The 15161-nt window shown below is 41.1% G+C and overlaps 1 protein-coding gene across 7 annotated transcripts in view; it reads right to left on the minus strand.

Annotated features, from left to right (window-relative positions):
* The window catches only part of armc8 (armadillo repeat containing 8), a 102041-nt gene that overhangs the window by 5000 nt on the left and 81880 nt on the right, over window positions 1–15161 (minus strand). For all 7 annotated transcript variants that reach the window (XR_015757583.1, XM_087988697.1, XM_087988699.1 and 4 more), the window contains one exon: window positions 8120–8215. Coding sequence is in view for 6 of the 7 variants with exons in the window: in XM_087988697.1 (XP_087844823.1) it covers window positions 8120–8215 (96 nt within the window). In the remaining variant the exon portion in view is untranslated. The remainder of the gene's footprint in view (window positions 1–8119; window positions 8216–15161) is intronic.

Consider the following 15161-nt stretch of genomic DNA (forward strand, 5'->3'; position numbering starts at 1 on the left):
ACCCCACCCCTCATGAATTTCCCATGGCCAATCCATCTAACCTGCACATCTTTGGAAGGCTGTAGAAAGTCAACAGGATTGGCACATAGTGGGAATGCTAATTTTGCATACATCATTGATACAAACTTTTTTTTAACTTGTAAATCTACTTAATTAGTTAAGTTTAATTATTCAGATTTTACATATGAAGGACACATCCCAGATTAAAAGAATCATATTGAACTACATCAAACAGTTAGGTGAGTCAGAGGTTCCTATTGTTGCACAAGACTAATTCCCAAACGTCAACCTTGCTTCTTGCCTACTGCACCATTCAGAAGTTGGTATGAACAGCTCCAGAGCAACCATTTTGCCAATAGTTAGGTGACATTGCACAGATTCTCAATAAATTATTTTGTAGACTTTAAGCTTTGAATTTAAAAGCACTGTATACTTAACCAATGCTTAGACATAGCTAGTTTGAACAGCCAGGCACCTACAAAAAATAGCAATCAGGATTCTCAATGGAAGACACTAGAGAAATCCAACCCTATGCCCTGCAAGTTCCTGCAGAGTATGACACAGAACCATATTTATACAGATGTATTCAAGCTGGAGCACAAAGGGCATTGGGCGGCACAGTGACACAGTGGTTAGCACTGCTGCCTCATAGCACCAGAGACCCGGGTTCAATTCCCACTTCAGGCGACTCTCTGTGTAGAGTTTGCACGTTCTCCCAGTGTCTGTGTGGGTTTCCTCAGGGTGCTCCGGTTTCCTCTCACAATCCAAAAATGTGCAGGTTAGGTGAATTGGCCATGCTAAATTGCCCGTAGTGTTAGGTGAAGGGGTAAATGTAGGGGAATGGGTCTGGGTGGGTTGAGCTTCGGCGGGTCGGTGTGGACTTGTTGGGCCGAAGGGCTTGTTTCCACACTGTAAGTAATCTAATCTAATCAAAAAAAAACTTTGAATCACAGAATCCCTACAGTGTGGAAGCAGGCCATTCAACCCATCAAGTCCACACCAACTCTCTGAAGAACATTCCAACCAGACCCATCCCCGAACCAATCCCTGTAACCCTACATTTCCTATGGCTAACCCACCTAGCCAACACATCCCTAGACACTCCAGGCAATTCAGCAAAGCCAAAACACCTAACCTGCACAGCTTTGGACTGTAGGAGGAAACCAGGGCACCTGAAAACCCATGCAGTCAAGGGGAGAATGTACAAACTCCACACAGTCAGTCACCCGAGGTTGGAATTAAACCCATGTCCCTGGCACTGTGAGACTGTAATGCCAATCACTGAGCCACTGTGCACCTGCTTCAGGGAGGGAATGCTGTGAAGTTAAAAGCATAAACACATTGTCCTAGAATATGATTTGTGACAACACACAGAACTCTGCTGAGAGACAGCCCCATGAGATAAGGATGTTATGGGGACAGAGGCCCAGATCAAAACTGTCACAAGCGCCAGTTTTCACACCTTGGCTCAGAAGAGGAGCAGATTGTCTTGCTGGAGATAGACAGTCAGACAGAAGACCCAGACAGATGAGAAATATCTCCTGATGTACTATTCAGAGGAAGAGATAGTTTTTGTTTTAACTACCATTAGAATAGAATAGAAAAGATTATGACTTATTTTACAGCAACATAGCTGTCAGCAACTATACATCCCTTCAAGACACATAACCCTAAATAAAAGTCAGTCAAACCGTGAGTAACAAAGGAAATTAAGGATTGTACAATATCGAAGCAAACTCAGCACTGGAGGGTTTTAGATTACAACAATGGAGAATCAAGAAACTGATTATAGCATAGGATAAATCTATTTGGTCTCTCCTGTCTGCACCAACGCAATGCCATTCCCTCAATCCTGAATATCCTTCAGATTTAATAATCGCTCAATGTCCTCATGAACGCCTCAACTAAACTTGTTTCCACCATACTTCTCAGAACTATACCCCAAACCTCAAGTATGAAAAAAGAGTCATTTTACATCATGTTTGCTGCTTTTTCAAATTAATTTATATTTGCATCCTCTGGTTCACAGTCCTACTATGAGGTGGAACAGTTTGTCTCTTCTAACTCTGCCAAGCCTCTTATGATTTTGAAAACATCAAATTGCCTCACAACTTTCTCCTCTCTGAGGAAAATACCACAGAATACAATGCGTGTGTAAACTTGCAAAAAAAAACGGAACAGACTATAAAAAGATTCTATTGGTAGGTATAAAGGAAATGTTTGGCAAAGACGACTGTGAGCCTATTACAGACAGAGTCAAGAAAGTTTACAGTAGGAACTACAGAAGTGGCATAAACGTAAAATGGACTATTTTGTGTTGTCATGACAATAGATCATAACTCCAGGTTTCTTATGGACAAATTAAACTTTTAATTACAATGTGCGTTGCTTGAAAGATGACAAACAGCTAAAAGATTACTGTAAATGTAAATTCAGTGGCCATGTGGCAAAGCCTTGAAAGGAACTTGGAACGTCACATCAAATAAAGTTGCCAACGAAACTTCAAACAACAACTCTTCAAAGATGAAATTCAAACCAAACGGACTGAGATGACTATTCCTACCAGCAGAAAGCAATCTCCAATCTTCAGAGGGCATTGTTGCAAACAGCAGGCACATTTGTGTTTTACCCTTACAGGAATGTACAAAAAAAGGGGTTAAAACCAACTGCAACCAATGTGTTAGTGGACTGATGTGCTAAAATGGACTAGCAAAATGCGAAGGTTACAGCTTGAGGACAGTTATTAGCCACCCCTGCATATGAAGAAAGATTCTCTCTCTCTCTCTGAACACTGAATGCTCGCTATGCCAATAAAGTCACTACCAAAAAGGAAAGGGGAGACAAAAGCTTTTCAGCTGACTTGCAGAGCCTAGAATCTTGAAATTAACTGCTCCATTACCAAAATCAGGACTACCAGTATAATCCAACTTAATGGCTGCCACACTCCACCAGCTATTCTTCACAGAACCCAGATGCTAACTGAGACATCTTTTTAACTGTCATCTTTCGATTCAATTCACATTTCAAATCTATAACTGTGTGTTTAACTCACACTTACTTTAACTCAAGAAAGCCTGTTAAAATATTGCCCCTTTGAAACGAAGCACATTTGGATTGGGAAAAGGTATCCAGGAGGGAAGAGATGCTTTTTAAAATCAACCAGTTGTTGCGACCATCAAGTGAGGGCTTAAATTGAGAAGGGGAGACAGTCTGTCTCTCCTCACTCAAGACAATAACCATTTGGGGTACCCCAGCCAAAACTATTAACAAATTTGGGACCTAGGGTCAGGTCATAACAGTGTTTGTTTGCATACTCCCCTTCTGTGAAGACAATCTCCAGTCTTAGAGATCCAAGAGGCTAGGGAGAAGTACAAATTGAAAGGAATCAGTAAGAAGGTTGTCCTGGAGAAATTAATGGGACCAAAGACTGATAAATACTTGGGAGATTGTATTCTAGAATTTTGAAAATCATAGCTATAGTGAATGCATTGGTGATCATATTTCAAAATTTTATAGATTTCAGAATGGTTCTGCAGATTGAAAGTACTAAGTGTCACCCATCATTCAAGGTGATAGGGAGAGAGAAATCAGGAAATTACAGACCTGCACTACACACCTGAGAATGCACTATAGTCAAGTTTGCAGATGACACAAAAATAGGTGGGAAGGCAAGAGGTGAGGATGACGCAGAGGGATATATACAAGTTAAATGAGTGTGCAGAAAACGGTCGGATGGAATATAATGTGGGAAAATGTGAGGTTCTGCATTTTGACAGTAAGAATACAGGAACTAAAAATTATTTAATTCAATAAAGGCTGCAGAAAGATACAGAAGAGAGGGTTTCGGGAATCCTCATGCATGAAATAGAAAGAGCAAGAAATCCAAGTTCAATGGGTTATGTAAAAGGCAAATGGAATAATGGTCTTTATTTGAAAGGAAATGGAATATAAAAGTACGGAGGTTTTGTTAAAACTATTAAAGACTAGTTAGACCATAGCTGGAATACTGTGAACAATTTTAAGCCCTTTATCTTATACTGTACTGATTAGGCTAACACTAAGTATGGAGAGACTGTCTTAGGAGAAGAGGTGGAGTAGGTTGGGCCTGTACACAATGGAATAAAGAAGGAAAGGCAAACATTGCAAAGGCAATGGCATTGAGGTAATGCCACTGGACTGGCAAAGCAGAACCCCAGGCTAATGTTCTGTGACCATGGGTTCAAATCCCACCAGAGCAGATGATGTAATCTGAATTCAATAAAAACCTTGCCTAATGGCAATCATGTAACTACTGTCGATTGCCGTAAAAACCCTTCACTTATATCCTTTAAGGAAGGAGACATGCCATCCTTCTATTGTCTGGTCAGGATATGACTCCAGACCTAAAGAAATCTGACTATTAATCAGCCTCTGGGCAATCAGAGATGGGTGTTAATTGCTGGCCTAGCCAGTGACACCTTTATCCTGCGAATGAATTTTTTTTAAAAATCCTTTAGGGTCTAAACAGGGTCAAAGCAGAAATATTGTTTCCCCTTATGGGAAAGTCTAGGACCAGAGGGCAAAATCTCAGAATAAGGGGTCACATTTAACACAGAAATGAGGAGGAATTTCTTCTCTCAGAGTGTAGTGAATCTGTGAAATTCTTAACCTTAGAGCACTGATGAGGCTAGGCTATTAAGGATATTCAAGGTTGCAACTGATAGTTTTAAATCAGCAATGAATCAAGGGTTTTGGAGGAAACAGGCAAGAAAGTGGTGTTTAGGATACCAAATCAGTCATGATCTCACAGAAAGGTGAAGCAGACTGGCGAGCTGCATGGCCTACCTTTACACTCTCATCTAATGGTCTAAATTATTGACATCTACATGGGTTGCAAAAATTGCTCCATCATGAATATCACTAACTTCTATCTTCAAGATATGATAAAATAAATCAATAAAAAAAAGTTTACAGATATGGAATCTTCCAGTAACATTTTCTTCTGGCAGATTTTAATAACTGAGCACTCAAAAAGAATTTCTCTCTGCATAAAGAATGATCCTGCAAGTCTGGTTACAAGACAGACAAGATATAACCCTCAATACTATGGTAAGGATACATATCAATTAATGAAACATCATGTTTCACTAGTTCTGTCAAATTCGATGAGGTAAGCTCAAATCACAGTAAAATATGTCGAAAAGGCAGTGACATCAAGGATTGTATAATTGTTTAAAACAAACTTATTGGACTTGGAAAGTTTTATTGGTGTAAATTGAGGTTAGGAATAGGAAAGGTGAGGTCACCCTGTTAGGAGTTTTCTACAGGCCTCCTAATAGTCTTAGAGATGTAGAAGAAAGGATTGCGAGGATGATTCAGGAGAAGAGTGAAAGTAATAGTGTGGTTGTTATGGGGGACTTTAACTTTCCAGATATTGACTGGGAAAGCTATAGCTCGAGTTCGTTAGATGGGTCGGTGTTTGTCGAATGTGTGCAGGAGGGCTTCCTGACACAATATGTAGATAGGCCAACAAGAGGTAAGGCCTATCTGGGTAACGAACCAGGCCAGGTGTTAGAATTGGAGGTAGGTGAGCATTTTGGGGACAGTGACCACAATTCGGTGACTTTTACTCTAGTGATGGAGAGGGATAAGTGTGCACTGCAGGGCAAGAGTTATAGCTGGGGGCAGGGAAATTATGATGCGGTGAGGCATGACTTAGGATGTGTGGCTTTGAAAAGTAGGCTTCAAGGGAAGGGCGCAATTGATATGTGGAGCTTGTTCAAGGAGCAACTATTAAGTGTCCTTGATAAGTATGTACCTGTCAGGCAGGGAGGAAAGGGTCGTGTGAGGGCGCCGTGGTTTAATAAGGAATTGGAATCCCTTGTTAAAGGGATGAGGGCGGCCGAAGTAAAGATGAGGCGTGAAGGTTCAATTGGGGCGATTGAGAGTTATAAGGCAGCCAGGAAAGATCTGAAGAGAGAGCTAAGAGCAGCGAGGAGGGGACATGAAAAGTCCTTAGTTGGTAGGATTAGGGAAAACCCAAAGGCTTTCTATAGGTATGTCAGGAATAAAAGAATGACTAGGGTAGGAATAGGTCCAGTCAAGGATAGTAGTGGGAAGTTGCGTGTGGAGGCTGAGGAGATTGGGGAGACACTGAATGAATACTTTTCGTCAGTATTCACTCAGGAACAGGACATTGTTGCCAATGTGAATACTGAGTCACAATTAATTAGAATGGACAGCTTTGAGGTATGTAGGGAAGAGGTGTTGGAAATTCTGGAAAGGGTGAAAATAGATAAGTCCCCTGGGCCTGATGGCATTTATCCTAAGATTCTCTGGGAAGCAAGGGAGGAGATTGCAGAGCCATTGGCCTTGATTTTTATGTCCTCGTTGTCTACAGGAATAGTGCCAGAAGACTGGAGGATAGCAAATGTGGTTCCCTTGCTCAAGAAGGGGAGTAGGGATAACCCAAGTAACTATAGGCCGGTGAGTCTCACTTCTGTTGTGGGCAAAGTCTTAGAGAGAATTGTAAGGAATAGAATTTATGAACATCTGGATAGGAATAATGTGATTAAGGATAGTCAGCATGGTTTTGTGAAGGGCAGGTCATGCCTCACAAACCTTATTGAATTCTTTGAGAAGGTGACTAAGGAGGTAGATGAGGGTAAAGCGGTAGATGTGGTGTATATGGATTTTAGTAAGGCGTTTGATAAGGTTCCCCATGGTAGGCTATTGCAAAAAATACGGAGGTATGGCATTGAGGGTGAGTTGGAGGTTTGGATTAGGAATTGGCTGGCTGGAAGACGACAGAGGGTAGTAGTTGATGGTAAAGGTTCAGTTACTAGCGGTGTTCCGCAAGGATCTGTTTTGGGACCATTGCTGTTTGTCATTTTTATAAATGACCTGGAGGAGGGGCTAGAAGGTTGGGTGAGCAAGTTTGCGGATCATACGAAAGTCGGTGGAGTTGTTGACAGTGAGGAAGGATGTGTCAGGTTACAGCGGGATATAGATAAGCTGCAGAGCTGGGCAGAAAGGTGGCAAATGGAGTTCAATGTAGCTAAGTGTGAGGTGATTCACTTTGGTAAGAGTAACAAAAAGATGGGGTACTGGGCTAATGGTCGGATACCTGGTAGTGTGGATGAGCAGAGGGATCTTGGTGTCCATGTACACAGATCTCTGAAAGTTGCCACCCAGGTAAATAGTGCGGTGAAGGCGGCATATGGCGTACTGGCTTTTATTGGTAGAGGAATTGAGTTCCGGAGTCCTGAGGTCATGTTGCAGTTGTATAAGACTCTGGTGCCGCCGCATCTGGAGTATTGTATGCAGTTTTGGTCGCCATACTATAGGAAGGATGTGGAGGCACTGGAACGGGTGCAGAGGAGGTTTACCAGGATGTTGCCTGGTATGGTAGGAAGACCGTATAAGGAAAGGCTGAGGCACTTGGGACTGTTTTCATTGGAGAAAAGAAGGTTTAGGGGTGACTTGATAGAGGTGGACAAGATGATTAGGGGTTTAGATAGGGTCGACAGTGAGAATCTTTTTCCACGTATGGAGTCAGCTATTACAAGGGGGCATAGCTTTAAATTAAGGGGTGGTAGGTATAGGACAGATGTTAGGGGTAGATTCTTTACTCAGCGAGTCGTGAGTTCATGGAATACCCTGCCAGTAGCAGTGGTGGACTCTCCCTCATTATGGGCATTTAAACGGGCATTGGATAGGCATATGGAGGATGGTGGGCTAGTGTAGGTTAGGTGGGCTTAGATCGGCGCAACATCGAGGGCCAAAGGGCCTGTACTGCGCTGTATTTTTCTATGTTCCATGTTCTAAATTAAATTATAGCTGGATTATGCATCTCGTAATGCAACTTTAAAACCCATACATGCAGTAATAAAAGCACCAAACAAGCTGCTGCCTTCGGCAGATAAGGTTTTCCACAAACAGCAGTTCCTGTAACCTAAAGCCATTGTGCACAGCACCACACTTTCAACCTGGTTTGATAGAAGACTGTGAATCAATTAGTCTCAGAATAATGATCACATTCATTTGCTGCCATGGTCTATTAGCTACTTTATTAAATGAAAATCAATACCCAGAAAAACAATTCATAATTTATGGAAGTTTAAGAAAAATATTTACTTACCATGTAGTATTTAATTTTTTGTAAGATGTCATCATTGGTCATGATGAGGTCTTTTGCCGTTGTTCCATCTGCTATATTAGCAAGTATACATAATGTCTAGATAGCACATTTAAAAAGAAGTTAATTAGCACAGATACAGAACTTACTGCAAGTGTCATGGATTAATATTGAAATAGATAAATTCAAAATAAAATTGTTATGTAAAACTCTGGTTTTGAATTGGAAACAATATAAATAGAATCACTGCGACATCATGCATGCTTACTGAAGCTAATAGAATGTGATTTTTCAAAGCACTTCAAAATGGTATAGATAAACAGGAATGAATTTATAATTTTCTAACATGAGGCATTTATCTGCAAACACTTTGCCATGTCACGTATCCATATCAGCCTGAAGCATTTCCAAGTCAAATAGCACACAAGTAAATTCCTACAAAACACACCATTTTATAGCAATGAAAGGTACAAAGACTAAGTTTATTTTAAACACTCCCAGGTAGAAACTATTCTTTAATTTATTACTTGTATTGTTGGCGTTATGGTTAATGTAATTTCAGCAATTTTTACTTATATATAATCAAATAATTGGAATTTAACATCCTGAAGTGTCATACTAAAGGGAAAATCCTCCACTTGAGGGAGCTTACAAGACCAGACATTATCTACTCATGAAGTTTACCCTAATAATGCCAAAATCTTATAATTTTTTTTTAAACTTGCTGATTTGCGCTATGAACTCAAAAAGTTAGGTTATAGCTATTTTGTGCTGGCAGTTTTTAAGTTGCATTACAATGTAAAAATCTCTTATTGTCTGCAATTGTGATATCCAGATGGCCTGAGAAAGTCCACATTCCAACAGCACAATAAAAACATTAAAGTGTTTAGTTATCTTCTGTTCCAAAACACAGAATAAAACATTCATTTTAAACACAGAAATTCCAATGCCCAGACAGTCAGACTGGGGTTGCACATTGGAGTCATTCAGAATCCCAAACTCCATGAGAACTGCTCAAGAAATTGAAAGTGGGACATTCTTCTTCATCTGAAATCCTCAGAGAAATGAATGAAGTAAAATTTAGAGTGTTCCACTTCGGCTGAACTAATAGTTACTTCGGCAAGTTAGTGGATTAAAAACTTAGACTAAGTCTTGGATAACTACTAAACTGACAACCCCTCTCCACCCACCTGAAGTCACCAGCCCCATCTCTAAATACACCTCACCCAACCCCTCCCACCCTCTGGACTCCTGATAACCAAACCCCAACCAGCCCACACCGCTAACCCCATCACAGCTGAACAAGCACCAACCACTCACACACGAGAGGCCGGACCCAAGCATCCCTGCTCCTCACCACATACCACTTCTATTTCCACCAGACCTGACCTGACCGCACAACCCATTGCCTGCCAGGCCCAAACCAAACATTCTCCAACTTGCACCCTGCCCATAGCTGATCAAAACCTCCCTACTGCTGGACTGCACAGTCTCCCAAACCTTCCCAAACTTCCATGAGTAATCCATCACTTACATGCCTAGCATCCTAAACCCTCACCCTAAACCACACTGACTTACAAACTTGCTTTTTCAGAGGAGCTGGCAGTGGTGATTGTCATTTAAATCACAGAACACAGCATTTACCATTTTGCAAAAAGGGACATGGTTGACTTTTTTTTAAGATTAGAATACATTACTTACAGTGTGGAAACAGGCCCTTCGGCCCAACAAGTCCACACTGACCCGCCGAAGCGCAACCTACCCAGACCCATTACCACACATTTACCCCTTCACCTAACACTACGGGCAATTTAGCATGGCAAATTCACCTAACCTGCACATTTCTGGACTGTGGGAGGAAACCGGAGCACCCGGAGGAAACGCACGCAGACACGGGGAGAATGTGCAAACTCCACACAGACAGTTGCCCAAGGCGGGAATTGAACCCAGGTCTCTGGCGCTGTGAGGCAGCAGTGTTAACCACTGTGCCACCGTGCCGCCCAAAATTACTGGCAATTCTTGGACTCACCTACACTATGAGGGAACTGTTGAATTTCAAGTACTCTGCATTTCAGAAGGAGAAGGGATTAGAATGGCCAGCAAGAGATGCTGAGGTCAGTCTTAATGCAAAAAAAAAAGGAGCTGAGTGGCCATCTGACTAAGACTGCTACTCCTCGGAATATCCACGCCATCAACATTATTTTACCTTTATGAGACAATAATATTTACCATAAAATTATAAAGGGTCAAAAACAAAAGCACACTGACCTTTCATATCTGTTTACAATGATATAAATTCATTGGCCAGCTTACACTCAATGCCTCAACTGAAGTTCTGAATATTAACCTAGTAAGCTACTACAAATAACTTTTTTGCTGACGACATGTATAAAATATAGTTCAAACATCTACTTAATAGATACTGCAATAAAGCTGGAATTACTTTGATATCCTAGATAAAAGTGTTTAAAGTATTAGAATAGGAAATTACAAAGACAATATAATTACATCGATTATACAATTTAGATAACCATCAATTATTTACAGCATGTATAAATGGATAATTTGATCCATTTGCCCTAAGGCTCCTTGTCAAAAGAAGCAATATGAATTTTACAGTACCTATTCAAACTGCCTGACTGCGAATTACAACACAGTAGTAGAAAGTGAGGATCACAGATGCTGTAGATCGGAGTAAAGAGTGTGGTGCTGGAAAAGCACAGCAGGTCAGGCAGGATCCGCGGAGCAGGAGAATCGATGTTTCAGGCATAAGCCCTTCATCAGGAACGTCGATTTTCCTGCTCCTCGAATGCTGCCTGACCTGCTGTGCTTTTCCAGCACCATGCTCTCGACTGCAAATTTCAACACAGACTGAAGTTGAGGTCCCAGGTTCCAACAAAGATTCTTCATCATTGCCAATTGAGAATAATCTTGCAGCAATACAAAGGCAGTTGTAATAACTATATAGGAGTAGGTTGTTTTTACGTACACATTAAATTTCGAGCACTGGAGTATTTGGTCCCTCAAGTCTAATTTCTTCCATCCATTGCATGGCTGAAGTCAAACATGGGAGGCAGTGATAACTATAAAAGGATAGCTTGTTATACTAGCATAACTATTTCACTGTGTGCATCATTGAGACCCTTTAATGTGACAGGCTCGATATAACTGTTACCCATAAATATAATTTAATTACATGAACAATTGTCTGACTGGCAGTTTAAAACTCGCGAGCAACAAACCACAATTGCTGAGAAACGGACATTTTTGATTACTTTCTAGTATTGCTCTCCAACTCTACCCAACTGCTTTCTAAAATTCCTTCCATCTGCATGCACCCATGGGGAAAATAAACACTCAATTAACTTAGAACTACAATTTCCAAATCCCAACTGGCCCTCCATTCATCACATCTCTGCAATTATCTATTTGCTCAAACATATCCTTCATCCCACTTTTTATGGCAAGTTCCCACTAAAACCAGAAATCTTTTTCATGCTGACTATTACCCCAGCACAGCTCTTAGCTCCAGTTCCTGAAACATAAGGGATCCAGCAGACAACTGCTCTAGCCATTCACCACTACAGCTGGCTCGATCTCATGAAGTATTATCAGGCTTGATCTTGTTTTTTTATAATTGATTATTCTACCATCATCCTGGAATGTAAAGATAACCTCTGGCCTTTTTTTTTGTCTCCTGTAACCTGTTTTCTTGAATCCCACACCCATTTCTCCTTCTCAAATCCATCAATAGGTGAGGAGTTCATGAACTTCTTTGTTACTAAAATTAAAAGCATTCAGTCAACTGCCTTGTCACTTTCTCGCATGAGCACAATGGACCTAACTACCTGTAAGGGACGTGTTCTAATATTTATATTGCTCTTCTCCCGAGTTCTTTTCCCCATCTTTGCTCATGGTCCTGAGCTCACTGTCCATGACGTCTATCTCTTGCTCACTCAACTCTACTTCCACAAAACTGATCATTCAATTTCCCTTCCTGGCTTCCATGTTAGCTAATATTACCAATTCTTCAGGTACTAATCCACTCTTCTGCAAATCTGCCATCCTCAGCCTGCTTGCCCTACAGTGAGTCTTCAACTTTCCTTTTCCCCTCCAAAGTTCTTGAACATGTTATTTACTCTCAAGTGTGTCCATCTTTCCTTGACCTCTATGTTTTAGTCTTCTAATCAGAATTTCAGCCCCATCACAGTAACAAGGCAGCTCTCAAAGTGACAAGTCATAACCCATGGCTGTGACAAGGATCCCTCCACACCTTTCTCAATTTGTTTGCAGCCTCTCACACATCTGTCTCTTCCAATGCTTTATCATCAACACTCAATTAGATGGACTTACTCTCCACCATTTATATTCTTATCCATAACCTGCATTGCTTTTCTCTTCCCCGTCACACACAGTTACCTTTTGCATCTTCAAAGGACCTATCGTTGGTGTGCCCTCCTATTTCTTACTCTGATGCCCTTGGGCAACATCACCTGAAGATTTGTCAGGTTCTGCAGATACACGACTAACACAAAGCTCTGCCTCACCACAACCATTCAACCTCCACTCTCACAAAATTATCAAATCATTTGCTCAACAGCCAATACTGGATGAACAACTAAAATAGGGAAGACAGAAATCGTTGTCTTTAGCCCCACTCTGCTGTCTAGCCAACAGTGACAATCCCCTCCATGGCAACTGTCTGAGGCTAAACAAGACTGTTCGCTATCATGGTGTCATATTTGACTGAGATGAGCTTCCAGCTATATATCCAGAGCATCACGAAGACCACCTATTTCCACCTCTATTTATGTTACCAAAACTTTTATTCATGCTCTAATTACCTTTATGCCTGACCATTTTGTTGCATTCTTTCTACATTGTTACCTTTGTAAATCTGACACAATCCAATGCTCTGCTTCCTGTGACTAAGCTCATACCAAGTATGACTCACCCATCGTGTCTGTGCATACTGACATCCAATACTTCCTAGTGAAGAACTGCCTTGCTTTTCTTATCTTAGTAATCCTGCCCTGGCCTAAAAACTTCCAAGCTTACCTAATCTAACCGTTCAAAGTTTGTGCGAAGATTTGTAGCTCGGGTGCTCGTTGTTGTGGTTCTGTTCGCCGAGCTGGAGGTTTTTGTTGCAAACGTTTCGTCCCCTGGCTAGGCAACATCATCAGTGCTTGGGAGCCTCCTGCGAAGCGCTTCTTTGATGTTTCCTCCGGTGTTTATAGGTGTTCACTATAAACACCGGAGGAAACATCAAAGAAGCGCTTTGCAGGAGGCTCCCAAGCACTGATGATGTTGCCTAGCCAGGGGACGAAACGTTTGCAACAAAAACTTCCAGCTCGGCAAACAGAACCACAATAATCTAACCGTATCTAATTCTGGCCACTTTAGGATCCCCAATTATAATCATTCCATCTTTGGTGACAAAGTGCTTAAACTCTGAAATTCTCATTGCTCCTCCTTTAAAATGCTCTTAAAAACTCTGGTTAAAGCTTTGGTCATGCGGTCTAACATCACAACATCTGCAGCTGGGCACTGAATTTTATTTGATAATGGAACACCTTGGGATACTTTACTAAAGTAAACATGCTTTATAAGTGCAACTTGTTAATATTTCAATTTTTCCTCTTCTATTTGGTCTGCTCTTGCTGACACCCAAAATTGCTGTTATATAGCCATGCCAAATATGCTGTGATAGCAAGGGGTTTGTTACGCCATCTGATCATTATGGCTGATACTTTAGCCTGTAAACTGTTCAGAACCTGATTACTGTATCAATTACTTATAGCAAAACTCTAAGTCATTTATAAAAATGGAGCCAAACACATTTGATGGCTGAATGTATAATGCTGTTTTGCCATAAAACATATAGAAGTAAATTAGCACCATCTGGTGGACACTGAAGAAAGTTATTTTGCATTCAACCTCGTATTTCTGCATGTGGTAGCATCAAACTCACAAACCACTGGCTATGGACAAGTGAAAGTGATTGCACCAAATTGCCTTGTTCAAAATTATATGAAATCATTGTGGTGTAACCCATCATCCAGAATAAAGCAATTTGTAGAGATCTCCCAATATCATCCCTATAATGCAGGGCGATGTCCTGAACAGGAAATCAAGCCAGGCTGTGTGAATGGGCTAACAGTATGCTTTCTGTATGAGACAGTATAAGAAAATGAAAAAAAAGCAGTGCCAGGGAAGTGACTAATGACTACACCTATCATACAGTTTTTATCTTTTAGAATGGTTAAAGATAAATTTAAGTTGATATCAGGGTGTTCTTCACACAAATGTTTAGCACCACCTGGAACAACATTGTGGGTAGCACAGTAGCGGTCTACGCTTAGTGGGTAAATCCAGTTCCCATTATCATACTGAGTAATACAGAGCAGGAACCACCATGCTTGAAACTATAGTCTGTTTTCAATTCAAGCACATGTGGGAATGGTATGATGGCAGAGAAAATGGCCTTATTCCCTGTTTAACATTCTCTGCAGGTTCATATGAGAGAAGGACAGACAAGTCCAGACTGGCTCCACAGTGATGTCAATCACTGCTGAACTGCCTGCTGGAATTCACTTACAAGGCTCACAAATGAAGATGAGGAGAAAGTGATGACTACAGACGCTGGGGATCAGAGTCAAGAGAAAAGCACAGGTCAGGCAGCATCAGAGGAACAGGAGAATCGATGTTTTGGGCAAGAGCCCTTCATCAGGAATGAGGCTTGAGGTAGCTCCTACCTCCTCGGCTCACAAGCCTCATTCCTGATGAAGGGCTTTTGCCTGAAACGTTTATTCTCCTGCTCCTCGAATGCTGCCTGACTTGCTGTGCTTTTCCAGCACCACACTCTCGTCACAAATGAATACTGGCTATTTAGATGAGACAGTGAAAGATTCACTGTTCCCAAAAGACTGAACACAAAGGAAAAACATAAAAAAAATCTTCTGCACACTATTAGTACCTCCATCACAACATCCAAATAAATGATCAAAGTTTTGCTCTTGGTCTGTTTTTGTGGTGGCGCTGGTTA

The sequence above is a fragment of the Chiloscyllium plagiosum genome, unplaced genomic scaffold (assembly GCF_037043375.1).
Source record: "Chiloscyllium plagiosum isolate Xiang-an unplaced genomic scaffold, Cpla_swu_hap1 HiC_scaffold_7, whole genome shotgun sequence".
NCBI lineage: Eukaryota > Metazoa > Chordata > Chondrichthyes > Orectolobiformes > Hemiscylliidae > Chiloscyllium > Chiloscyllium plagiosum.